The sequence below is a fragment of the Acaromyces ingoldii genome (assembly GCF_003144295.1).
Source record: "Acaromyces ingoldii strain MCA 4198 unplaced genomic scaffold FA10scaffold_1, whole genome shotgun sequence".
Lineage (NCBI taxonomy): Eukaryota > Fungi > Basidiomycota > Exobasidiomycetes > Exobasidiales > Cryptobasidiaceae > Acaromyces > Acaromyces ingoldii.
This window is the reverse complement of record NW_020290247.1, coordinates 2,296,024-2,310,447: the sequence shown is the minus strand read 5'-3', so window position 1 is coordinate 2,310,447 and position 14,424 is coordinate 2,296,024. Positions and strand designations below refer to the sequence as shown.

The following is a 14,424-nucleotide window of genomic DNA, read 5'->3' as shown; positions in this document are numbered from 1 at the left end:
TTGGGCTTCCCCTATGGACATCGAAGAATGCTCATCGAGAGCGCCAGGACAAGTTAAAAGCCACATTCGAAAGCATCTTTGCTTGCCTGTTGATTACCCGCCCCCGGAAAAGGGAAAAAACGAAAGAGGATGATCGGAAGCATCTAGCACTATCTTATCTCCTTGCTCGATGCCGCCGATGGCCACGGCAAAAGTCATCCTCTTTCCATTTTGCGCGCGTTTCCCAAAATCTTCGCACGGGCGAATTCGAAGAGAAAAAAAAAAGCCCAAAACCAGACCGTCCTTCTCCTACGCCTTTGCCTTTGCCTGTCATCGCCGCTTTAAACAGTGACGTCGGACCCCGATAGCGCCAGCTGGCACGCCAATCAAGGGGTGGCCTGAGCACATTGCTAAAAGGGCAATTAGTCACAGACACGACATGTCCACCACCACCAACAACAACGACACCATGGCGTCTGCCGCCAAGGACGAAGATGTGCAATCGGCGCCGACAAAGATCGCCGTCATGACGTCGGGCGGCGACTCGGCAGGCATGAACGCGGCAGTGAGATCCGTCGTCAAGATGGCCATCTTTCGCAAGTGCCACGCCTACGTCATTCGAGAGGGCTGGGAGGGGCTCGTACGCGGCAATGATGGCTTTGCAGATGAGGACGACGATGACGAGGTCCGCGGCCTGATGCAGGAGGGCGACACACGCAAGAGCAGACCAGCCTCGCCGAGGGCCGGAGCGAGAAATGGAGCACAGCAAGTGCCTACGATTCGCGACTCGAGCAAGATGGTCGATGGCGGCGAGTTTGTGCCCACGTACGGAGAAGGCGAGATTCTGAGAGAGGGTGTCGGTGAAGCCGAGGAGCTCGGACTAAAGGGCAGATACATTATCCGTGTCGGCTGGGACGACGTTCGAGGATGGATGGACCAAGGAGGCACGCTCATCGGGACAGCCAGATGTGCCGCTTTCAGGGAGAGGGCCGGTCGACTGAGAGCTGCAAGGAACCTTATTGCCTGTGGCATCGACGCGCTGGCCGTATGCGGCGGTGATGGAAGCCTGACGGGCGCGGACAGACTGCGAGGAGAATGGTCCAGTCTCGTCGAGGAGCTTCTCTCCAAGGGTGTGTTGTCGCATTCTTTTCTCTTTGAAAGGGGAACAAAGCTGACAGTGTTTCTGTGTTGCTCAGGCAAGATCACAGACACACAAGCCAAGCGATACGCACATCTTAAAATCGTTGGCCTCGTCGGCTCCATCGACAACGACATGGCCACAACGGACATGACCATCGGTGCATCGACGGCACTGGCCCGTATCTGCGAAGCTGTCGACAGCATCTCATCGACGGCTGCCTCCCACTCGCGCGCCTTTGTCGTGGAAGTCATGGGTCGACACTGCGGCTGGCTTGCCCTCATGGCCGGTGTCGCGACGGGGGCCGACTACATCTTTGTTCCGGAACGACCGCCTGGGACTGATGACTGGGAAGAGGAGATGTGCCAAGTGCTGCAGAAGCATCGCGAGGCTGGAAAGCGGAAGACGATCGTCATTGTGTCTGAGGGCGCCATCGACCGCAATCTGAAGCCGATCAAGCCCGACGACATCAAGCAGTGCCTCTCTGATCGGCTGGGCCTCGACACGAGGGTCACAACGCTTGGTCACACCCAACGAGGAGGCAAGCCCGTTGCGCAAGACCGCGTCTTGGCCACACTCCAAGGCGTCGAAGCTGTCGAAGCGCTCCTCGAGGCCAATCCTGACACTCCATCATACGTCATTGGTATTCGCGAAAACAAGATCACGAGGATCCCCCTTATGCATGCCGTGGAGCAGACGCAGCAGGTTGCAAAGTGTATCGGCGAGAAGGACTTCAAGGGCGCACTCGATCTGCGAGACCCAGAATTCGCCGAAGGCCTCAAGGCATTCGACATCATCTCGCGGATTGACGACGACGACAAGCTACCGGAAGCGAAGCGCATCAAGATGGGTATCATTCAGTGAGTAGGGCGCGTTCGTGCCGAGGAAAGGTTTACATTGACACTGACATGTTGTGCCAGTGTCGGCGCGCCTGCTGGAGGTATGAATGCGGCTACAAGGACGGCAATCCGGTTCTGTCTCTCGCGTGGCCACGAGCCCGTCGTCATCAACAATGGCTTTTCCGGCCTCTTGGAAGACAACATTGATGTCTTCGATTGGTTGCGAGTCGACAATTGGGCCGTAAGGGGAGGCTCTGAGCTCGGTACCAACCGAGTGCTTCCTGACGCAGACTTGGGCGGTGTCGCCTCGGCTCTGCAAAAGCACAATATCCAAGCGCTCCTGATGATTGGCGGCTTCGAGGCTTTCATGGCTGTCAAGATCATGGACGAGAAGCGGGAGTCTTACCCTTCGTTCCGAATCCCCATCGTTGCCATTCCTGCCACGATTTCCAACAACGTGCCCGTCTCAGAGTTCTCGTTGGGGTCGGACACCAGTCTCAATGCTCTTGTCGACGCATGCGACGCTATCAAGCAGAGCGCCAGCGCGAGCCGCAATCGTGTATTTGTCGTCGAGACGCAGGGAGGCAAGTGTGGCTACATTGCCGTCATGGGCGCTCTCGCCGCAGGTGCCGTCCTCGTCTACACGCCCGAAGTCGGCATTGGGCTGCAGCAGCTGGGAAGCGATGTCGCCTTCCTCAAGAAGCGCTTCATGCTCGATGTGAGGGGCAAGAGCGAGGGCCGACTCGTCATCCGAAACGAGAAGTCGTCCGATGTGTACACGACTGAAGTCATCACCAAGATTCTCAAGGAGGAGGGCAACAAGCTGTTTGACTCTCGTTCGGCTTCGCTTGGGCACACGCTCCAGGGTGGCGTGCCCTCGCCGCTCGACCGTGCTCGCGCCACGCGTCTTGCGCTGCGATGCTGCGAGTTCCTCGAGGCCCAAGCAGGAAAGGGCAAGGCCAAGTGCACAGGGCCAGACACGGCCGTGGTGATCACGATTCGAGGCTCGCAGGTCGAATTCACAAGCGCAAAGGAGATGGCAGAGCAGGCCGACATGAAGAACAGGAGGGCCAAGACGGCCTGGTGGCATGAGCTCAAGGATCTCGTCGAGCTCATGGGCGGGCGGACAGGGCTGGCGGATTCCGAGGGCAGGCTCTGAGCTGTGACTTGAATGGGAAACACGTGTTACGTATAGAAGAGAGAATGCTATCTCGAGACACTTTGTTAAAGGCTCTGTGAAGGCAGATACGCTTGGTCTGCCTAGTCCAAAGGGGTCATTGTGCGAGCAGCAAACGGCGGTAAAGACCAATGCAACAAAGCATGTCCCTGTACGGTCCTCAGATTCTCTCTGCCGTAGTGACTGTGAGCGAGCAATATTTACGTTGTGATTTCCTAAAAATACAGATGTGACAATCGCACCGAGGTCCTCATTCAAGAGATTACGAAGGGTGAAAGAGATTGAAGGGCTCCGAATAAGCGAGCATCTCTCTCAAGAAACGATCCAGCTCCGTGTCTTGGTCATCCAGCTCTCGAGACGATGGGGCGTATTGGACGTGTGCGTCGAAGAAGCTTGTGGGTTCGTTTGGGAAGTAGGCAAGATGGGGCGCTTGCTGCTGCGTCGCACCATTTGCTACAGGTCCTTGAGCGTAGCTTTGAGGAAGTGATGACACGTAGTTTGCGACAGCTTGCCCAGTCTCTTGCCCTCGTGTCGATGTCTCCTTCTGCTGCTCGGCGGCGTACAGGATTCGAATTCTCTGATGCTTGATTCTCGCTATCCACTCCTCCATCACCTTTGCCGTGCGTTCCGCGACGTTGGCTGAAGCGCCAAATACATCGCCGTGCCTCACTGTCTTGCGTTGGCTCCTCCAACTACCTTTGCTCTCTTGACTGTCAAGCGTCGAGAGAGCTTCGCCAAGGCTTCTGACGAGCAGCAGGTCGGCTTCTGCAAACGGATCGTCAAGGCGGGCATCGTCGGTCGGCATGTGGCCGGTTCCCATCCTCCCAGCAACAAACTCAGCCAGACCCTTGACAACCAAATTGCTCATCACACACGTTTGGCTCGGAGGAAGCACGAGGGTTGCCATGCCCTCTTCTTCTTCGTCATCGTCGATGCCTCCACCGTCGAAAGCGGAAAGACCCGAATCTCGAGAGTAGGCTGGAGCGCTCTTGACGAGGTTGACGAGGAGAATACCGGCCTTTCTGCACATCTTGGAACGCTTGCCTCCAATGCAGATGACGAGATGGAACACCTCGTCGTCTTCGCGCAGGCTGTTTACGAAGTCGACTGCGCTCTTTGACCCCTCGATCCTGTGCTTCATATGATGTGTCACGAATCGCATGAGGTGCGTTTCGGCCAGGAGCACTGCTGTGTGCAGCTCTAGCTCGAGCGTCTGCATCGCCAGGTCTACGAAATTCGAGCCAAGATTGGTGTCAGGGTCTTCCTGCTGACGGCATTGGCGCTGGGCGAGTGTAATGGCAAGCTGTCGCATCTGACCGAGGAACGATGCAAGCAGGGCCCAAAGCTCATCGTCGGCCTTCTGAAATAGACGCTGCATCTCGGCGAGGGGCCGACGAGCCCGTTGAGCCGCATCGACAATTACGAGGCTCGAGTGCGTTGCTTGTGTGATGACCATGTGCGCGCGGCACCGCAGTGCTGCGATTCGGAGCACTGCATGTTGCCCAGACGTCGATGTGGTGCAGTGCTCCTCGAAGTCTACGAGGTCTGCTTCTGCGCATCGGAACAGGTGTTGGCGCAATGGATCGTCGGCCAAGGTGAGGAGGGCCGACGTCGAGACAATGACGATCCACAGCGCTGCATTCATTATGATGGATGCCTGCTCTTCTCCCGACAGGTCTTGCTTCAATTGCTTTGGCGCAGAGTCCATGTCGAGGGCACATGCCGCGGTGCCAGCGGCCGCGAGGAGAGCTGAACCTGAAAGTGCAACTGCAAGCGAGTGGTTGGGGTCGGTTGCAGAAGGTTTCGAGACCAATACAGGATCGAAGATGGCTAGCGCAACGAGGGCGGCGACCTCCTCGAACGTCCTAGCTCCCCGAATCATGATGTCAACGATGCACCGCCGGATCCCTGCGCCCAGCCTTTGCCGGGATTTCTCCACGCGTGTGGACGAGGCATCGAGAGCAAGATAGACGCTGACTGCTACCAAGACGTCATCCGACGGCGAGTCTATCTCCTCTATGCGGGGGAGAAAAGGTAGAAAGCACCGATAAAGATCGAGTCGCTTGCCCAGGCTGACACAATGCTGTCTCTTGGAGCAGCACCGCTCAACGCTGGCGCTGATGGACTCGGCCTTGTTTTTCAGATCCGAGTCGGCCTCGTCCTCTTCCCCGTCGCTATCAGGAGAGCGAAGGAAGCCCTTCTGCCTTTTGCACAGCTTTGCCATGAATTGGGTTGGCTTCCAGCTCAGAATCGACACCTCTGGCCATTGCTTGCCGCTCCTCGCCTCAGTCATTTCTTCCATGTATGCCGCAGAGGATGGGCCGGCTACGGATGTTGCATCGTTTGGGGTCCCTGTCTTTGTCGACGACAAGGAAGGAGAAGAGAGATGCGGAGCTCTTGACGGTGGGGCCAGAGGATCAAAGAGCTGCAAATCATGCTCCATGCGCGTCTCTGCTTCTCGGTCTCGGTCCGGGTTGCCTCGATCGGCGCTGACCGATCGGCGTTTCCTCGTTGTCTTGACTGGCGTTTCGGCGCTCTTTCTCGCTTTCCTTGGCGGCTCCTCTCCACCCCAGGCCAGGCATTGGATCCCTAGAACCCTGCACCTGTGACATGCTCCTGGCGCACCTCCGTTCGATCTCTCCTCTCGTAGCCCGTCTGCGCCACTTGTCTTTCCGCCATCACTGCTGACGTGGCCCACTGTGGACCTCGTCCGTTCCGAGTCTGGCCAATCGCACCTGACCTTGGACCGGCGACATTCTGCGCAGGATCGCAAGTTGCGCGTCCGCTTGCGCTTCGCCCCGGTCTCTCGCCCCTCTTGCGATCGTGGCGAGGGAGGAACCGATGAGACCGCGCCGCGAGGCGAGAAAGACGAGTGACCTTGGCCCGCCATTGTGCCTCAAGGCATCCAGCAACCTCGGCAGCTTCTCTGTCAGGCCTACGTAGCAACTTGGAACAATGACCTCAGAAAGAGAGCTCAAAAATATCCGTCGAATCGAATCGGGCGCGTGCGAGGAAGTGAGGTCCGGAAATTAATATTGATGAGTTCTAATGTAACCAAGGCAAACAGTGATATTGGACAGGTGAAAGGTTAATATCCTCATGTGCACTTAATATTAGTACTGTACAGTACAACTTATCGCCGGCTCAGAGGGCATTGCCGATGCCCGAATTCCAAAGGTCAGCCGTCTCTCTCACGCGTACGTCGCTGCCCCCCGAACGACTAACCAACCTTGACCTCCAGTTTTATCTGTTTGCATCATCAGCGGCTAATTCCCTAGCCCGTCGCAGTCCAGGTCATTCTCCGATTGCAATGGCGGTGCAGAGTAAGCCAACGGCGGGCAGCGGAGGCCTGGCAGGCTGGCTCGCCAGCCAGAGCACCACGACGAAGCGCTCTGGCGCCCTTGGCCTCGTCGCCCTAGTCCTGCTCCTCCAGAGGATCCTATCTCAGAAGAAGGGCAAGGCAGTGAGCAAGGGCAGCGGCAGAAAGCCCCTCCCGCGGTCCTCTTCGTACGCTCAGCAGCTCAAGGAAGACCCCAAGGCGCTCCTTGGTCTCGGTGCTGCCAGGATGACCGAGGCAGACATGGACCACGCCCTGGAACAGCTCTATGTCGAGAATCACGACGGTTCATACGACCTGCTGGTCCCGCACCGCAGCCGCATCTCCAAGGTCAATATCCGGCCCACCAAGCAGGGTACCTTCGATGCACACTATCCCGACTTTAGCGTCCAGCCACCCATCCTCGGCACAAGGGGTAAAAAGGGCTCTTCGGCTGATGCCAGCTTAAGCAAAGAGGAGCGAGAGAAGCGCAGCGTCGCAGAGGCGAGGGCCGTAAGGGAGGAGGGCGGTGCTGCAGCGGCAAGCGCGAAGAAGGTCGGCGTCAATCGCGAATTCTTCCGTCAGTTGAGGTGGGTTTCTCTATCTTGGTCTCGCCTCTCTCTTATTCCCCTCGCACACAACATGCTGACGAAATGGGCGCTCCCTAATGATCCTGCAGAGCCATTTTCCGAATCCTTATTCCTCGTTCTTCGTCAAAGGAGGTCATCATCTTCTTCATCCACACCTTTTTCCTCGTGCTGAGGACCTACCTCTCGGTCCTCGTCGCACGACTCGACGGTGCCATCGTTCGCGATCTCGTCTCGGCAAACGGAAAGGGCTTCATGCGTGGCCTTGGTCTCTGGTTCCTCTTGGCTATTCCCAGCACCTACACCAACTCGATGGTTCGTTCACTCTGTCCACTTGTGTCTGGCATGAGCAGTGTTGTACTGATCCAAATTCGTTCCCCTTCCCGCTTCTTTAGATTCGCTTCCTTCAGTCGAAGCTGGCCATCGGCTTCCGGACCCGCCTTACGAGATACGTCCACGACCTATACCTCTCGTCCAATGCCAACTTCTACCGCATCATCAATCTCGACGGCCGTCTCGACGGTGCCGATCAATTCATCACCACCGACGTCTCTCGCTTCTGCGAAACGCTGGCGGCGCTGTACTCAAACGTGTCCAAGCCGGCACTGGACATCTTGATCTTCAACTATCAGCTGGGACAGTCGCTGGGATGGAAGGGCGTCATGGGCCTGTTCGGAAACTACCTCATCACCGGCTGGATCCTCAAGTCAGTGACGCCCGCGTTTGGCAAGCTGAGCGCGATCGAGGCCAAACTCGAGGGCGACTTCCGCAGCGCACATGCTCGTGTCATTACAAACGCAGAGGAGATTGCCTTTTACAACGGCTCCAAGATTGAAGAAGGTATCCTCAACCGCGCCTATCTTCGCCTTGTCCGGCACGTCAACTCCATCTACAAGATTCGCATCGCATACAACATGACAGAGGACTTTGTCCTCAAGTACTGCTGGAGCGCAAGTGGCTACGCCATCATTGCTGCACCCATGCTCTTTGGCATTCAGACGACCAAGATCGAGACGGACGCAGCGAAGAAGCCGTCAAAGGACTCTGGCGTAGCAGCAAAGACAGAGAGCTACATTTCCAACCGTCGCCTGCTCATGTCCCTCGCTGATGCCGGATCTCGGCTGATGTACTCTTTCAAGGAGCTCAACGAACTGGCCGGCTACACCTCGCGAGTCTATACCCTCATTTCGACGCTTCACCTCCTCGACCGGGGCCAGTACCAAGCACTGCCTCGTCCAAAGGAACTACCCGCCAATGCTCCCTTCTACGACATGGGCCACATCCAGGGCAAGGTAACGCTCGATGACGAGGGTGTCTCCTTTGACAAGGTCCCCATCGTCGCGCCTGCGCCCGGCATGGAGCGCGGAGGCGAGGAGCTTGTCCGGGACCTCGAGCTCACGGTCAAGCCGGGTGACCACATGCTCATCACTGGACCCAACGGCGTTGGCAAGACGGCCGTCGCCCGCGTTCTCGCTCAGCTCTGGCCCGTGTTCCAGGGCCAACTCTCGATTCCCGGCAAGACCGACATCTTCTTTCTGCCTCAACGACCCTATCTCTCGGCTGGCAGCCTCAGGGACCAGGTTCTCTACCCGACGGCGTACCCAGAGTTTATCAAGAATGGTGGCACCGACGAGGAGCTGCTTGCAATCCTCAGAGATGTCCATCTGGCCTATCTGCCCGACAGAGAAGGCGGCTGGGAGACGCGAAAGGAGTGGAAGGACGTCCTGAGCGGTGGAGAGAAGCAGCGGATGGGCATGGCCAGGCTCCTGTACCACAAGCCCCGATTTGGCATCCTCGACGAGTGCACCAGCGCCGTGTCTACCGACGTCGAGGGGCTCATGTACGCCCGGGCCAAGGAGCTCAACATCACTCTCATCACCATCTCGCACCGACCTTCGCTGTTCAAGTATCACGACGTGCTGCTCAAGCTGACGGGCAACGAGGGCAAGTGGGAAGTGGAGCGAATTGGAACAGAGGAGGAGAGCAAGAGCTTCAAGGAGGAGATCAAGGACCTCAAAGCCAAGCTCAAGGACGTGGACGCGTGGAAAAAGAGGGTCGGCGAGATTGGCCAGGAGCTCAGCCTGAGCTCTGTCGCGGCCTGAACCTCTTCTCTTCTTGCGGATTTCCCCAGCCTAGCCTCTTCGACTCGTCCATGGATTGTCTCCTGTAATATCGTCTGCTTTGTGTGTTGTTTCGTCCCTGTTCTGTGTGAATAGACATGAAATTCAACTGTCCCTTTCTTTCCCTTTCCCAATCAGTCACGGTTCTCTAAGAAAGTGGAGAACTGTCTCGTAAGAAATAAAAAAGTAAGAAAAGCAGAAAGGGCGAGAGAAGAAGATCCGCTCGAAGGGACCTACCCACGTCATCATCATCAACAGCCGCCGACGATGACCTCACTCTTCCGACGCCTCTCGACGGTCCTCGGTCTGGGAAAGGGACGATATTTTATCGGGAGGGACCTGGACCACAATCGCTACTATGAATTCCCGTCGCTGGATGGGAACAAGGATCCGCGGAGGACGCGAAGGCTGATCGAGTATGCCCAGCACAAGGAGCTGGGCGAGCACGACCAGAGCCGGCTCCCGGCGCAGTGGCTCATGTGGCTGAGACATACGAGGCGTAGTGCGCCCAGTATCGTGGTGCGTCCCCCCCCCCCTCTCTCTTGTTTTGTTGTGTACATTTGTGTGACCGACCTATACTGATGCTGGAACTTGCGCTCGCCGCTTGCCTCCCTCACGAAAAGGAGCTCGAAGAGGACCAGAGGAGAATCGAAACGACGCGGCACAATGCCAGGATACTGGAGCAGAAGCGGCTCGAGGAGCTGGCGCTGCTGGAGCAAAAGAAGGAGCAGGAGCAGGAGCAGGAGCAGAGACTCGCACTGGGCGAGGGAACGAAAGCAACGGAGCATCTGCAGTATCAGCGCGGTCCCGGTGGTGTGCCAACTGCCACTGTGACAGACTCGGGAGTTCAGAGACAGACAGAGGAGCGAGTGGGCTGGGAAAGAGAGATCGCTGGTCAGGGCTGGAAGGGGAGCGTGGAGCAGGAGAGGACGCCGGACATGGACGTGTGGGAGGCGTCGAGGAAAAGGGTCCAAGAGCAGCAGGCGGCGCGGGGTAAAGATAATTTGGATGAACAGAGCGAGGCACAGAGCAGAAGAGCAGCTAGGAGGGCGGAGATGCAGGTGCAAGAAGCAGAGAGGCAGCGGGCGAGACAATACATGAGCAGGAGCCCTCTGGATGCCTTTGACGTCTCATTTGAGGAAGACACGCCTACACGGAGCAACCAGGGACCTGCGGAGCTGAAGAGCCGCTTTGGGAGAGCCACGGGCCCCGGAGAGGAATGGAGCCCACAAGCATCGATTCCGACGCCCAAGAGAAGATGAGAGTGGCGTCCATGTAATCAGAGCCGCAGAGGACGAATCGATGAGAGAGGTGTTATTGCTCTGGTGATGCTACACGAAATAATCTGCGACGCTTGGGAGGCCGCCCGATGCTCCTCCTTTTTTCTAAGATGGTTTCTTCTGAATTATGCGAGAGGGCTGATGAGCCTGTGCAAAGAGAGGGAAGGTCAGCTTCACTATCGCCTGGTCAGATCTTGATGGGAGGGCTACGCACTTGATCAGGCTTGGGCGGGGTGTCGACTGCGTGTATCCGACATAGAGGACGAAAGGCACCCATCTGCATGGCGACCAAAGAAATACGAAGATTAGCGATGCTCTTCGTATGAGGACTTGACAAAAGGTTCTTGTGCATACCCATAATGAAGAACGCTGTGCCGGGGTGGAAAGGTCAGTTTCTGAGGCTAACAAAAGACATGAGAAGAATGTGTGTGCTCACGTTTTTGCGACGTCAATTGTGCGAACGAGTCGCTCCTGTTGGTTAGGTACTATCCGATCAGCAGCCCGTTCACTTCCATAGAGCAGCGAGGAAAGACTCACCTTTGTATCCTCGCTGAGTGCCATGCTTGTGGTTGGGTTGGGTGGTGTCAAAAGAAGGACGAGGGCGCGACGAAAACTTGACGGAACGTCACGTGTCTTTGTAAGCCGCTCTGTGACGGCTGCTCGCATCGCGCTTTCGACTTCTCGCGACGTCGAGATCCAGAAGACAGCACACCATGTCCTTCTTTGGCTTCGATACGACGCTCCCGCGCGATCGTGGCGGGGGCTTGGGCGGTACTGGAGCTTTGCCAGGAATGGGCAACTCTTCGAGCGACCCTTTCGATCCAACAAAGGAAAAGGCCGCTGGAGAGGGGGGGCTTGAGGATGATGATGACGATGACGACGCCGCATTCGAGGAAAAGGTTCGCAATCTTCGAGCGGGCGCTCAGGAGGACGTGGAGATCTACACTTGGGGTGGCGAGGGCTACGATGGCCTCGGTGACCTGCTTCAAGAGGCTGGTGATGATCTCAACGACGATACCTTTGGCATGGGCGATGTTGGTGCGTACTTGAAGCCTTTCTGCCGAGGTGTCATCTTCCAATGCTAATTAAGAGAGGCTGGGATCAGGCAAGGACTTTGACTTCTCGGGTACAGCAGGCGCTGGTGCGACTATGCCGCAGTCACAGCACGGTGCAAGTGGGCAAGCGCAACGTCGAGGCAACGATGCTGCTTTTGCCAGCACGCTTGACGACTTCTGGACAATGCCAGATGTCAAGCCAAAGTCGAGTGCGTCACCTTTCCAGCAGGGTCAACAGCAGCAGTATGAGCAGGGACAGCAGCAGCAGCCACCGACCTCGAGAGCACCGCAGACGCTGGAGGAGATTGAGGCTGAGCTTAGGGCTCAAAGGTCACAGCAGCAGCAAGCGCCCCAGCAAGAGAAGCGACCATTGACCCTGGAAGAAGTCGAAGCAGAGATGCTCGCAAGGCGAAGAGGGGCTCAACAAGCTGCACCACCGCCGCCTTCACAGCTTGCAGCGCTGATGGCACAGGCCCAAGGAGGTCCTGCCCAACCGACCTCGCACAGTCCTTCGTCCTCGCTACACAACATCAACTTCCCACCCTTGGGCTCCACGCCGCCGCCTCTCGCCAGAGCACAGATGGGCTCTCAAGCGAGGACAGGAACACCTCCGGTTAATGACCAGATGAATCACTTTGCTCGCATGAAATCGCTCCTCGACGCTCTGCCGCCCCCTGTCCAGGGTCGCATCTTGGCCTTGCCACCGTACATGCACTTTGGAGCTGTCGAGGGCATCGCTCGCCAATTTCCCGCTCTCCTCGTAGCTGGCAGCCCCGAGAAGCTGCCGCAACAGCAAGAGCAGCCTCACCTCTTTCCCCGTTACGACGGTACGCCCGAGGAACAGGGCGCTCTCCGTTACATGATTGACGGTGCTGTCGGCTCCATTGATGACGCCGAGCGACTGGAGAGAAAGCGCATCATCAGGCTTCAGAAGATTCAAACAATGGTGAGTCGGCTGCTACAGCATGAGCATGCAATCATGTCATGAGTTGCTGACCCGGGAATTGCAAGTCTCGCCACAATAATTGCATGACATTGTCGGACAAGGACTTCATCACACGCATCCAAGTCAGTCAGCTAATCACCTCGGATCCGTACGCCGATGACTTCTACGCCCATATCTTTTTCGCTCTGCGGGGAGGCAAGCCTGGTGTCATTCAGAAAGCACAACCGAAGGAAGAGCAGCCTCAAAGCCAGGCTCAGACCAACAATGGGAAGCCGGCGTCCCGAGCCGCCAAGCAACAGCAACAGCGAAAGCAACAGCAGACCAGTCGCCGCGAGACAGCCATGCAGCGCATGCAACAGCAAGTGGAACGCATCGTGCAGAATCGAAAAGAGCGCATCGAAAAGTCGGCGCACGGCGCTGCACTCGAAGGTGCACTCGGCCGTGTGAGCCTGAGTAGTACCAAGAATCCTCGACAGATGCTCCAAATCAGTGCCGCCGATGTGGAGAAGGAGCGAGCGGCCGATGGAGATGGCAAGGATAAGATTGGACACGCTCAAAATGCCGTCGAACAGGCGCTCAAAGGTGCGAGCTTGGGCCAGGGAGGCGGAGCCGCTGGCGTTGCCGACGGGAGCAAGCGACCTGCTTTGACCAAGTACGAGGTCCTCAAGATCCTCGAACATCTCTATGATGTCACGATGGCTTTGGAGCAGACTCGACGAAACGCCCCTGCAGGCGCCAATGTTTCCGGTGCGGCGACAGGTTCTGAGAGCGAGACTCAGGAGGCCGACGCCGAGCTGCAGGCGTGGAAGACGAACCGCGACGCCCTTGTTGCGACTTTGTGGAAGGACCTACGAGTCTTGGAGCCCTTGGAAATTTCGGATCCCCACCCATTCATTTCACTGCTGTCTACGGTAAAGGGCAAGCGGCTGCTTCCCCGTGCCTTGCGTCACCTCAGCTCCGAGCAGACTTTGACGGCTTTGACCATGGTTGTTGCTTCATTCGACTCGCTCGACGTCGTTCGCAATGCGCCCATCCTTGACTCGGTCAGCAGCGGTCCTGCCAATGAAGAAAAGCAAGCCGAGGTCAGACGTCAGACGGAGGCTTTCCTGACGTCGGTGGTCCCGTGCATGCTCTCCCTTATGGCCACGTCGCCCATGCAGATCGTGAGCGGCATGCTCGCTCTGTTCATCGAGCGAAACGACTTGGCGCGCTGCGCCCAGACTCGACCGGGCGTAGCATTCCTCACCATTCTCCTTTCGCGTGCCGAATCGCTGAGACAAGGTGTAGGCGCCTCATCGCCCGACGCTGACGCAGTCAAGACACCCGAGTCGGACTTGGCACAGCGGAAAGAGATCTTTGATCTTTTGATCCAGCGCCTCTGTGCAAACGGTCGCCTTCCTATGCTCTTCCCTTCGACAAGGCTCCGGGCCTCTCTACCGTTTGGCGCAGCTTACCTCGATGCCCAGGTGGCGCGCAAGGCCGAAGAAGAAGACGAGCCGGTCTGGAACCTCATGGCTACCCTGGCCGTGTCTGCCACCATGGACCAGCAGCACATCCTCATCAGGGAATTGAGAGAGAAGATCTTGGAAAATGTCATCGCAGCAAAGCAGCAGCAGGCCGCTCTTGGTCCTGCAGCCGATAGCGCTCCACCGACGGACATCAGGATTCGAAATGTCAACTTGCTGGTGAGTGTCATGTGACTCTACTGTTGTCATTGCAAGTCGGAGCTCACTATTTTCTGATTTGGCAGCTGCACGCACTCAATTTGGACGCAACGCAAATCGCCGTCTGAGAAGGCAGAGAAGGGCGTTTCTGTCATCCCGTCGTTGACTACGTGGCTCTCTGCCTCTCTTGTCCTTAAAGGAAACCTCAAGTAAATGTTAAGACAGACCTGCAATACAGAGAACTGAAAGGAGAATGGCGATTGGTTGGAATCTTGGGGGCACATCTGATTAAACAGGTTTGAGAAGTAAAAGGATCTCTAAGT

General features: G+C 57.1%; 6 protein-coding genes across 6 annotated transcripts; 4 read left to right on the top strand and 2 right to left on the bottom strand.

Moving 5' to 3' along the window:
- The first annotated feature begins 96 nt into the window (after window positions 1-96).
- Window positions 97-3,360, top strand: FA10DRAFT_236999 (putative 6-phosphofructokinase). Its single transcript, XM_025519093.1, has 3 exons — window positions 97-1,109; window positions 1,176-1,977; window positions 2,038-3,360. The coding sequence occupies exons 1-3, from the start codon at window positions 419-421 to the stop codon at window positions 3,113-3,115; spliced, it is 2,571 nt and encodes an 856-aa protein (XP_025380711.1). The 5' UTR covers window positions 97-418; the 3' UTR covers window positions 3,116-3,360.
- A 382-nt stretch (window positions 3,361-3,742) lies between these two features.
- Window positions 3,743-6,023, bottom strand: FA10DRAFT_277310 (hypothetical protein; the record flags this gene model as incomplete). Its single annotated transcript, XM_025523369.1, has 2 exons — window positions 3,743-3,772; window positions 3,804-6,023. 2 exons carry the CDS (start codon window positions 6,021-6,023, stop codon window positions 3,743-3,745), a joined length of 2,250 nt encoding a protein of 749 aa, XP_025380710.1.
- A 675-nt stretch (window positions 6,024-6,698) lies between these two features.
- FA10DRAFT_226198 (putative peroxisomal half ABC transporter) lies at window positions 6,699-9,138 on the top strand (the record flags this gene model as incomplete). The annotated part of the gene is made up of 3 exons (XM_025518675.1): window positions 6,699-7,039; window positions 7,129-7,351; window positions 7,432-9,138. 3 exons carry the CDS (start codon window positions 6,699-6,701, stop codon window positions 9,136-9,138), a joined length of 2,271 nt encoding a protein of 756 aa, XP_025380709.1.
- Window positions 9,139-9,297: 159 nt separating this feature from the next.
- FA10DRAFT_264148 (hypothetical protein) lies at window positions 9,298-10,476 on the top strand. The gene is made up of 2 exons (XM_025520538.1): window positions 9,298-9,675; window positions 9,780-10,476. The coding sequence occupies exons 1-2, from the start codon at window positions 9,424-9,426 to the stop codon at window positions 10,416-10,418; spliced, it is 891 nt and encodes a 296-aa protein (XP_025380708.1). The 5' UTR covers window positions 9,298-9,423; the 3' UTR covers window positions 10,419-10,476.
- On the bottom strand, window positions 10,120-10,999 carry FA10DRAFT_298890 (putative mitochondrial import receptor subunit tom7; the record flags this gene model as incomplete). The annotated part of the gene is made up of 5 exons (XM_025524657.1): window positions 10,120-10,583; window positions 10,651-10,713; window positions 10,791-10,805; window positions 10,873-10,907; window positions 10,974-10,999. Coding segments are annotated over 5 exons (161 nt in total), but the record flags the coding sequence as incomplete, so codon positions are not given.
- A 225-nt stretch (window positions 11,000-11,224) lies between these two features.
- FA10DRAFT_264147 (hypothetical protein) lies at window positions 11,225-14,378 on the top strand (the record flags this gene model as incomplete). Its single annotated transcript, XM_025520537.1, has 4 exons — window positions 11,225-11,474; window positions 11,542-12,437; window positions 12,503-14,122; window positions 14,188-14,378. The coding sequence occupies 4 exons, from the start codon at window positions 11,228-11,230 to the stop codon at window positions 14,227-14,229; spliced, it is 2,805 nt and encodes a 934-aa protein (XP_025380706.1). The 3' UTR covers window positions 14,230-14,378.
- Window positions 14,379-14,424: the final 46 nt, after the last annotated feature.

Coding starts and splice junctions, on each gene's coding strand:
- FA10DRAFT_236999 (XM_025519093.1), top strand. CDS start 419: ATGTCCACCACCACCAACAACAACGACACCATGGCGTCTGCCGCCAAG. Junction 1,110..1,175: donor CGAGGAGCTTCTCTCCAAGG/GTGTGTTGTCGC, acceptor TGTGTTGCTCAG/GCAAGATCACAGACACACAA. Junction 1,978..2,037: donor ATCAAGATGGGTATCATTCA/GTGAGTAGGGCG, acceptor ATGTTGTGCCAG/TGTCGGCGCGCCTGCTGGAG.
- FA10DRAFT_264148 (XM_025520538.1), top strand. CDS start 9,424: ATGACCTCACTCTTCCGACGCCTCTCGACGGTCCTCGGTCTGGGAAAG. Junction 9,676..9,779: donor GTAGTGCGCCCAGTATCGTG/GTGCGTCCCCCC, acceptor CCTCACGAAAAG/GAGCTCGAAGAGGACCAGAG.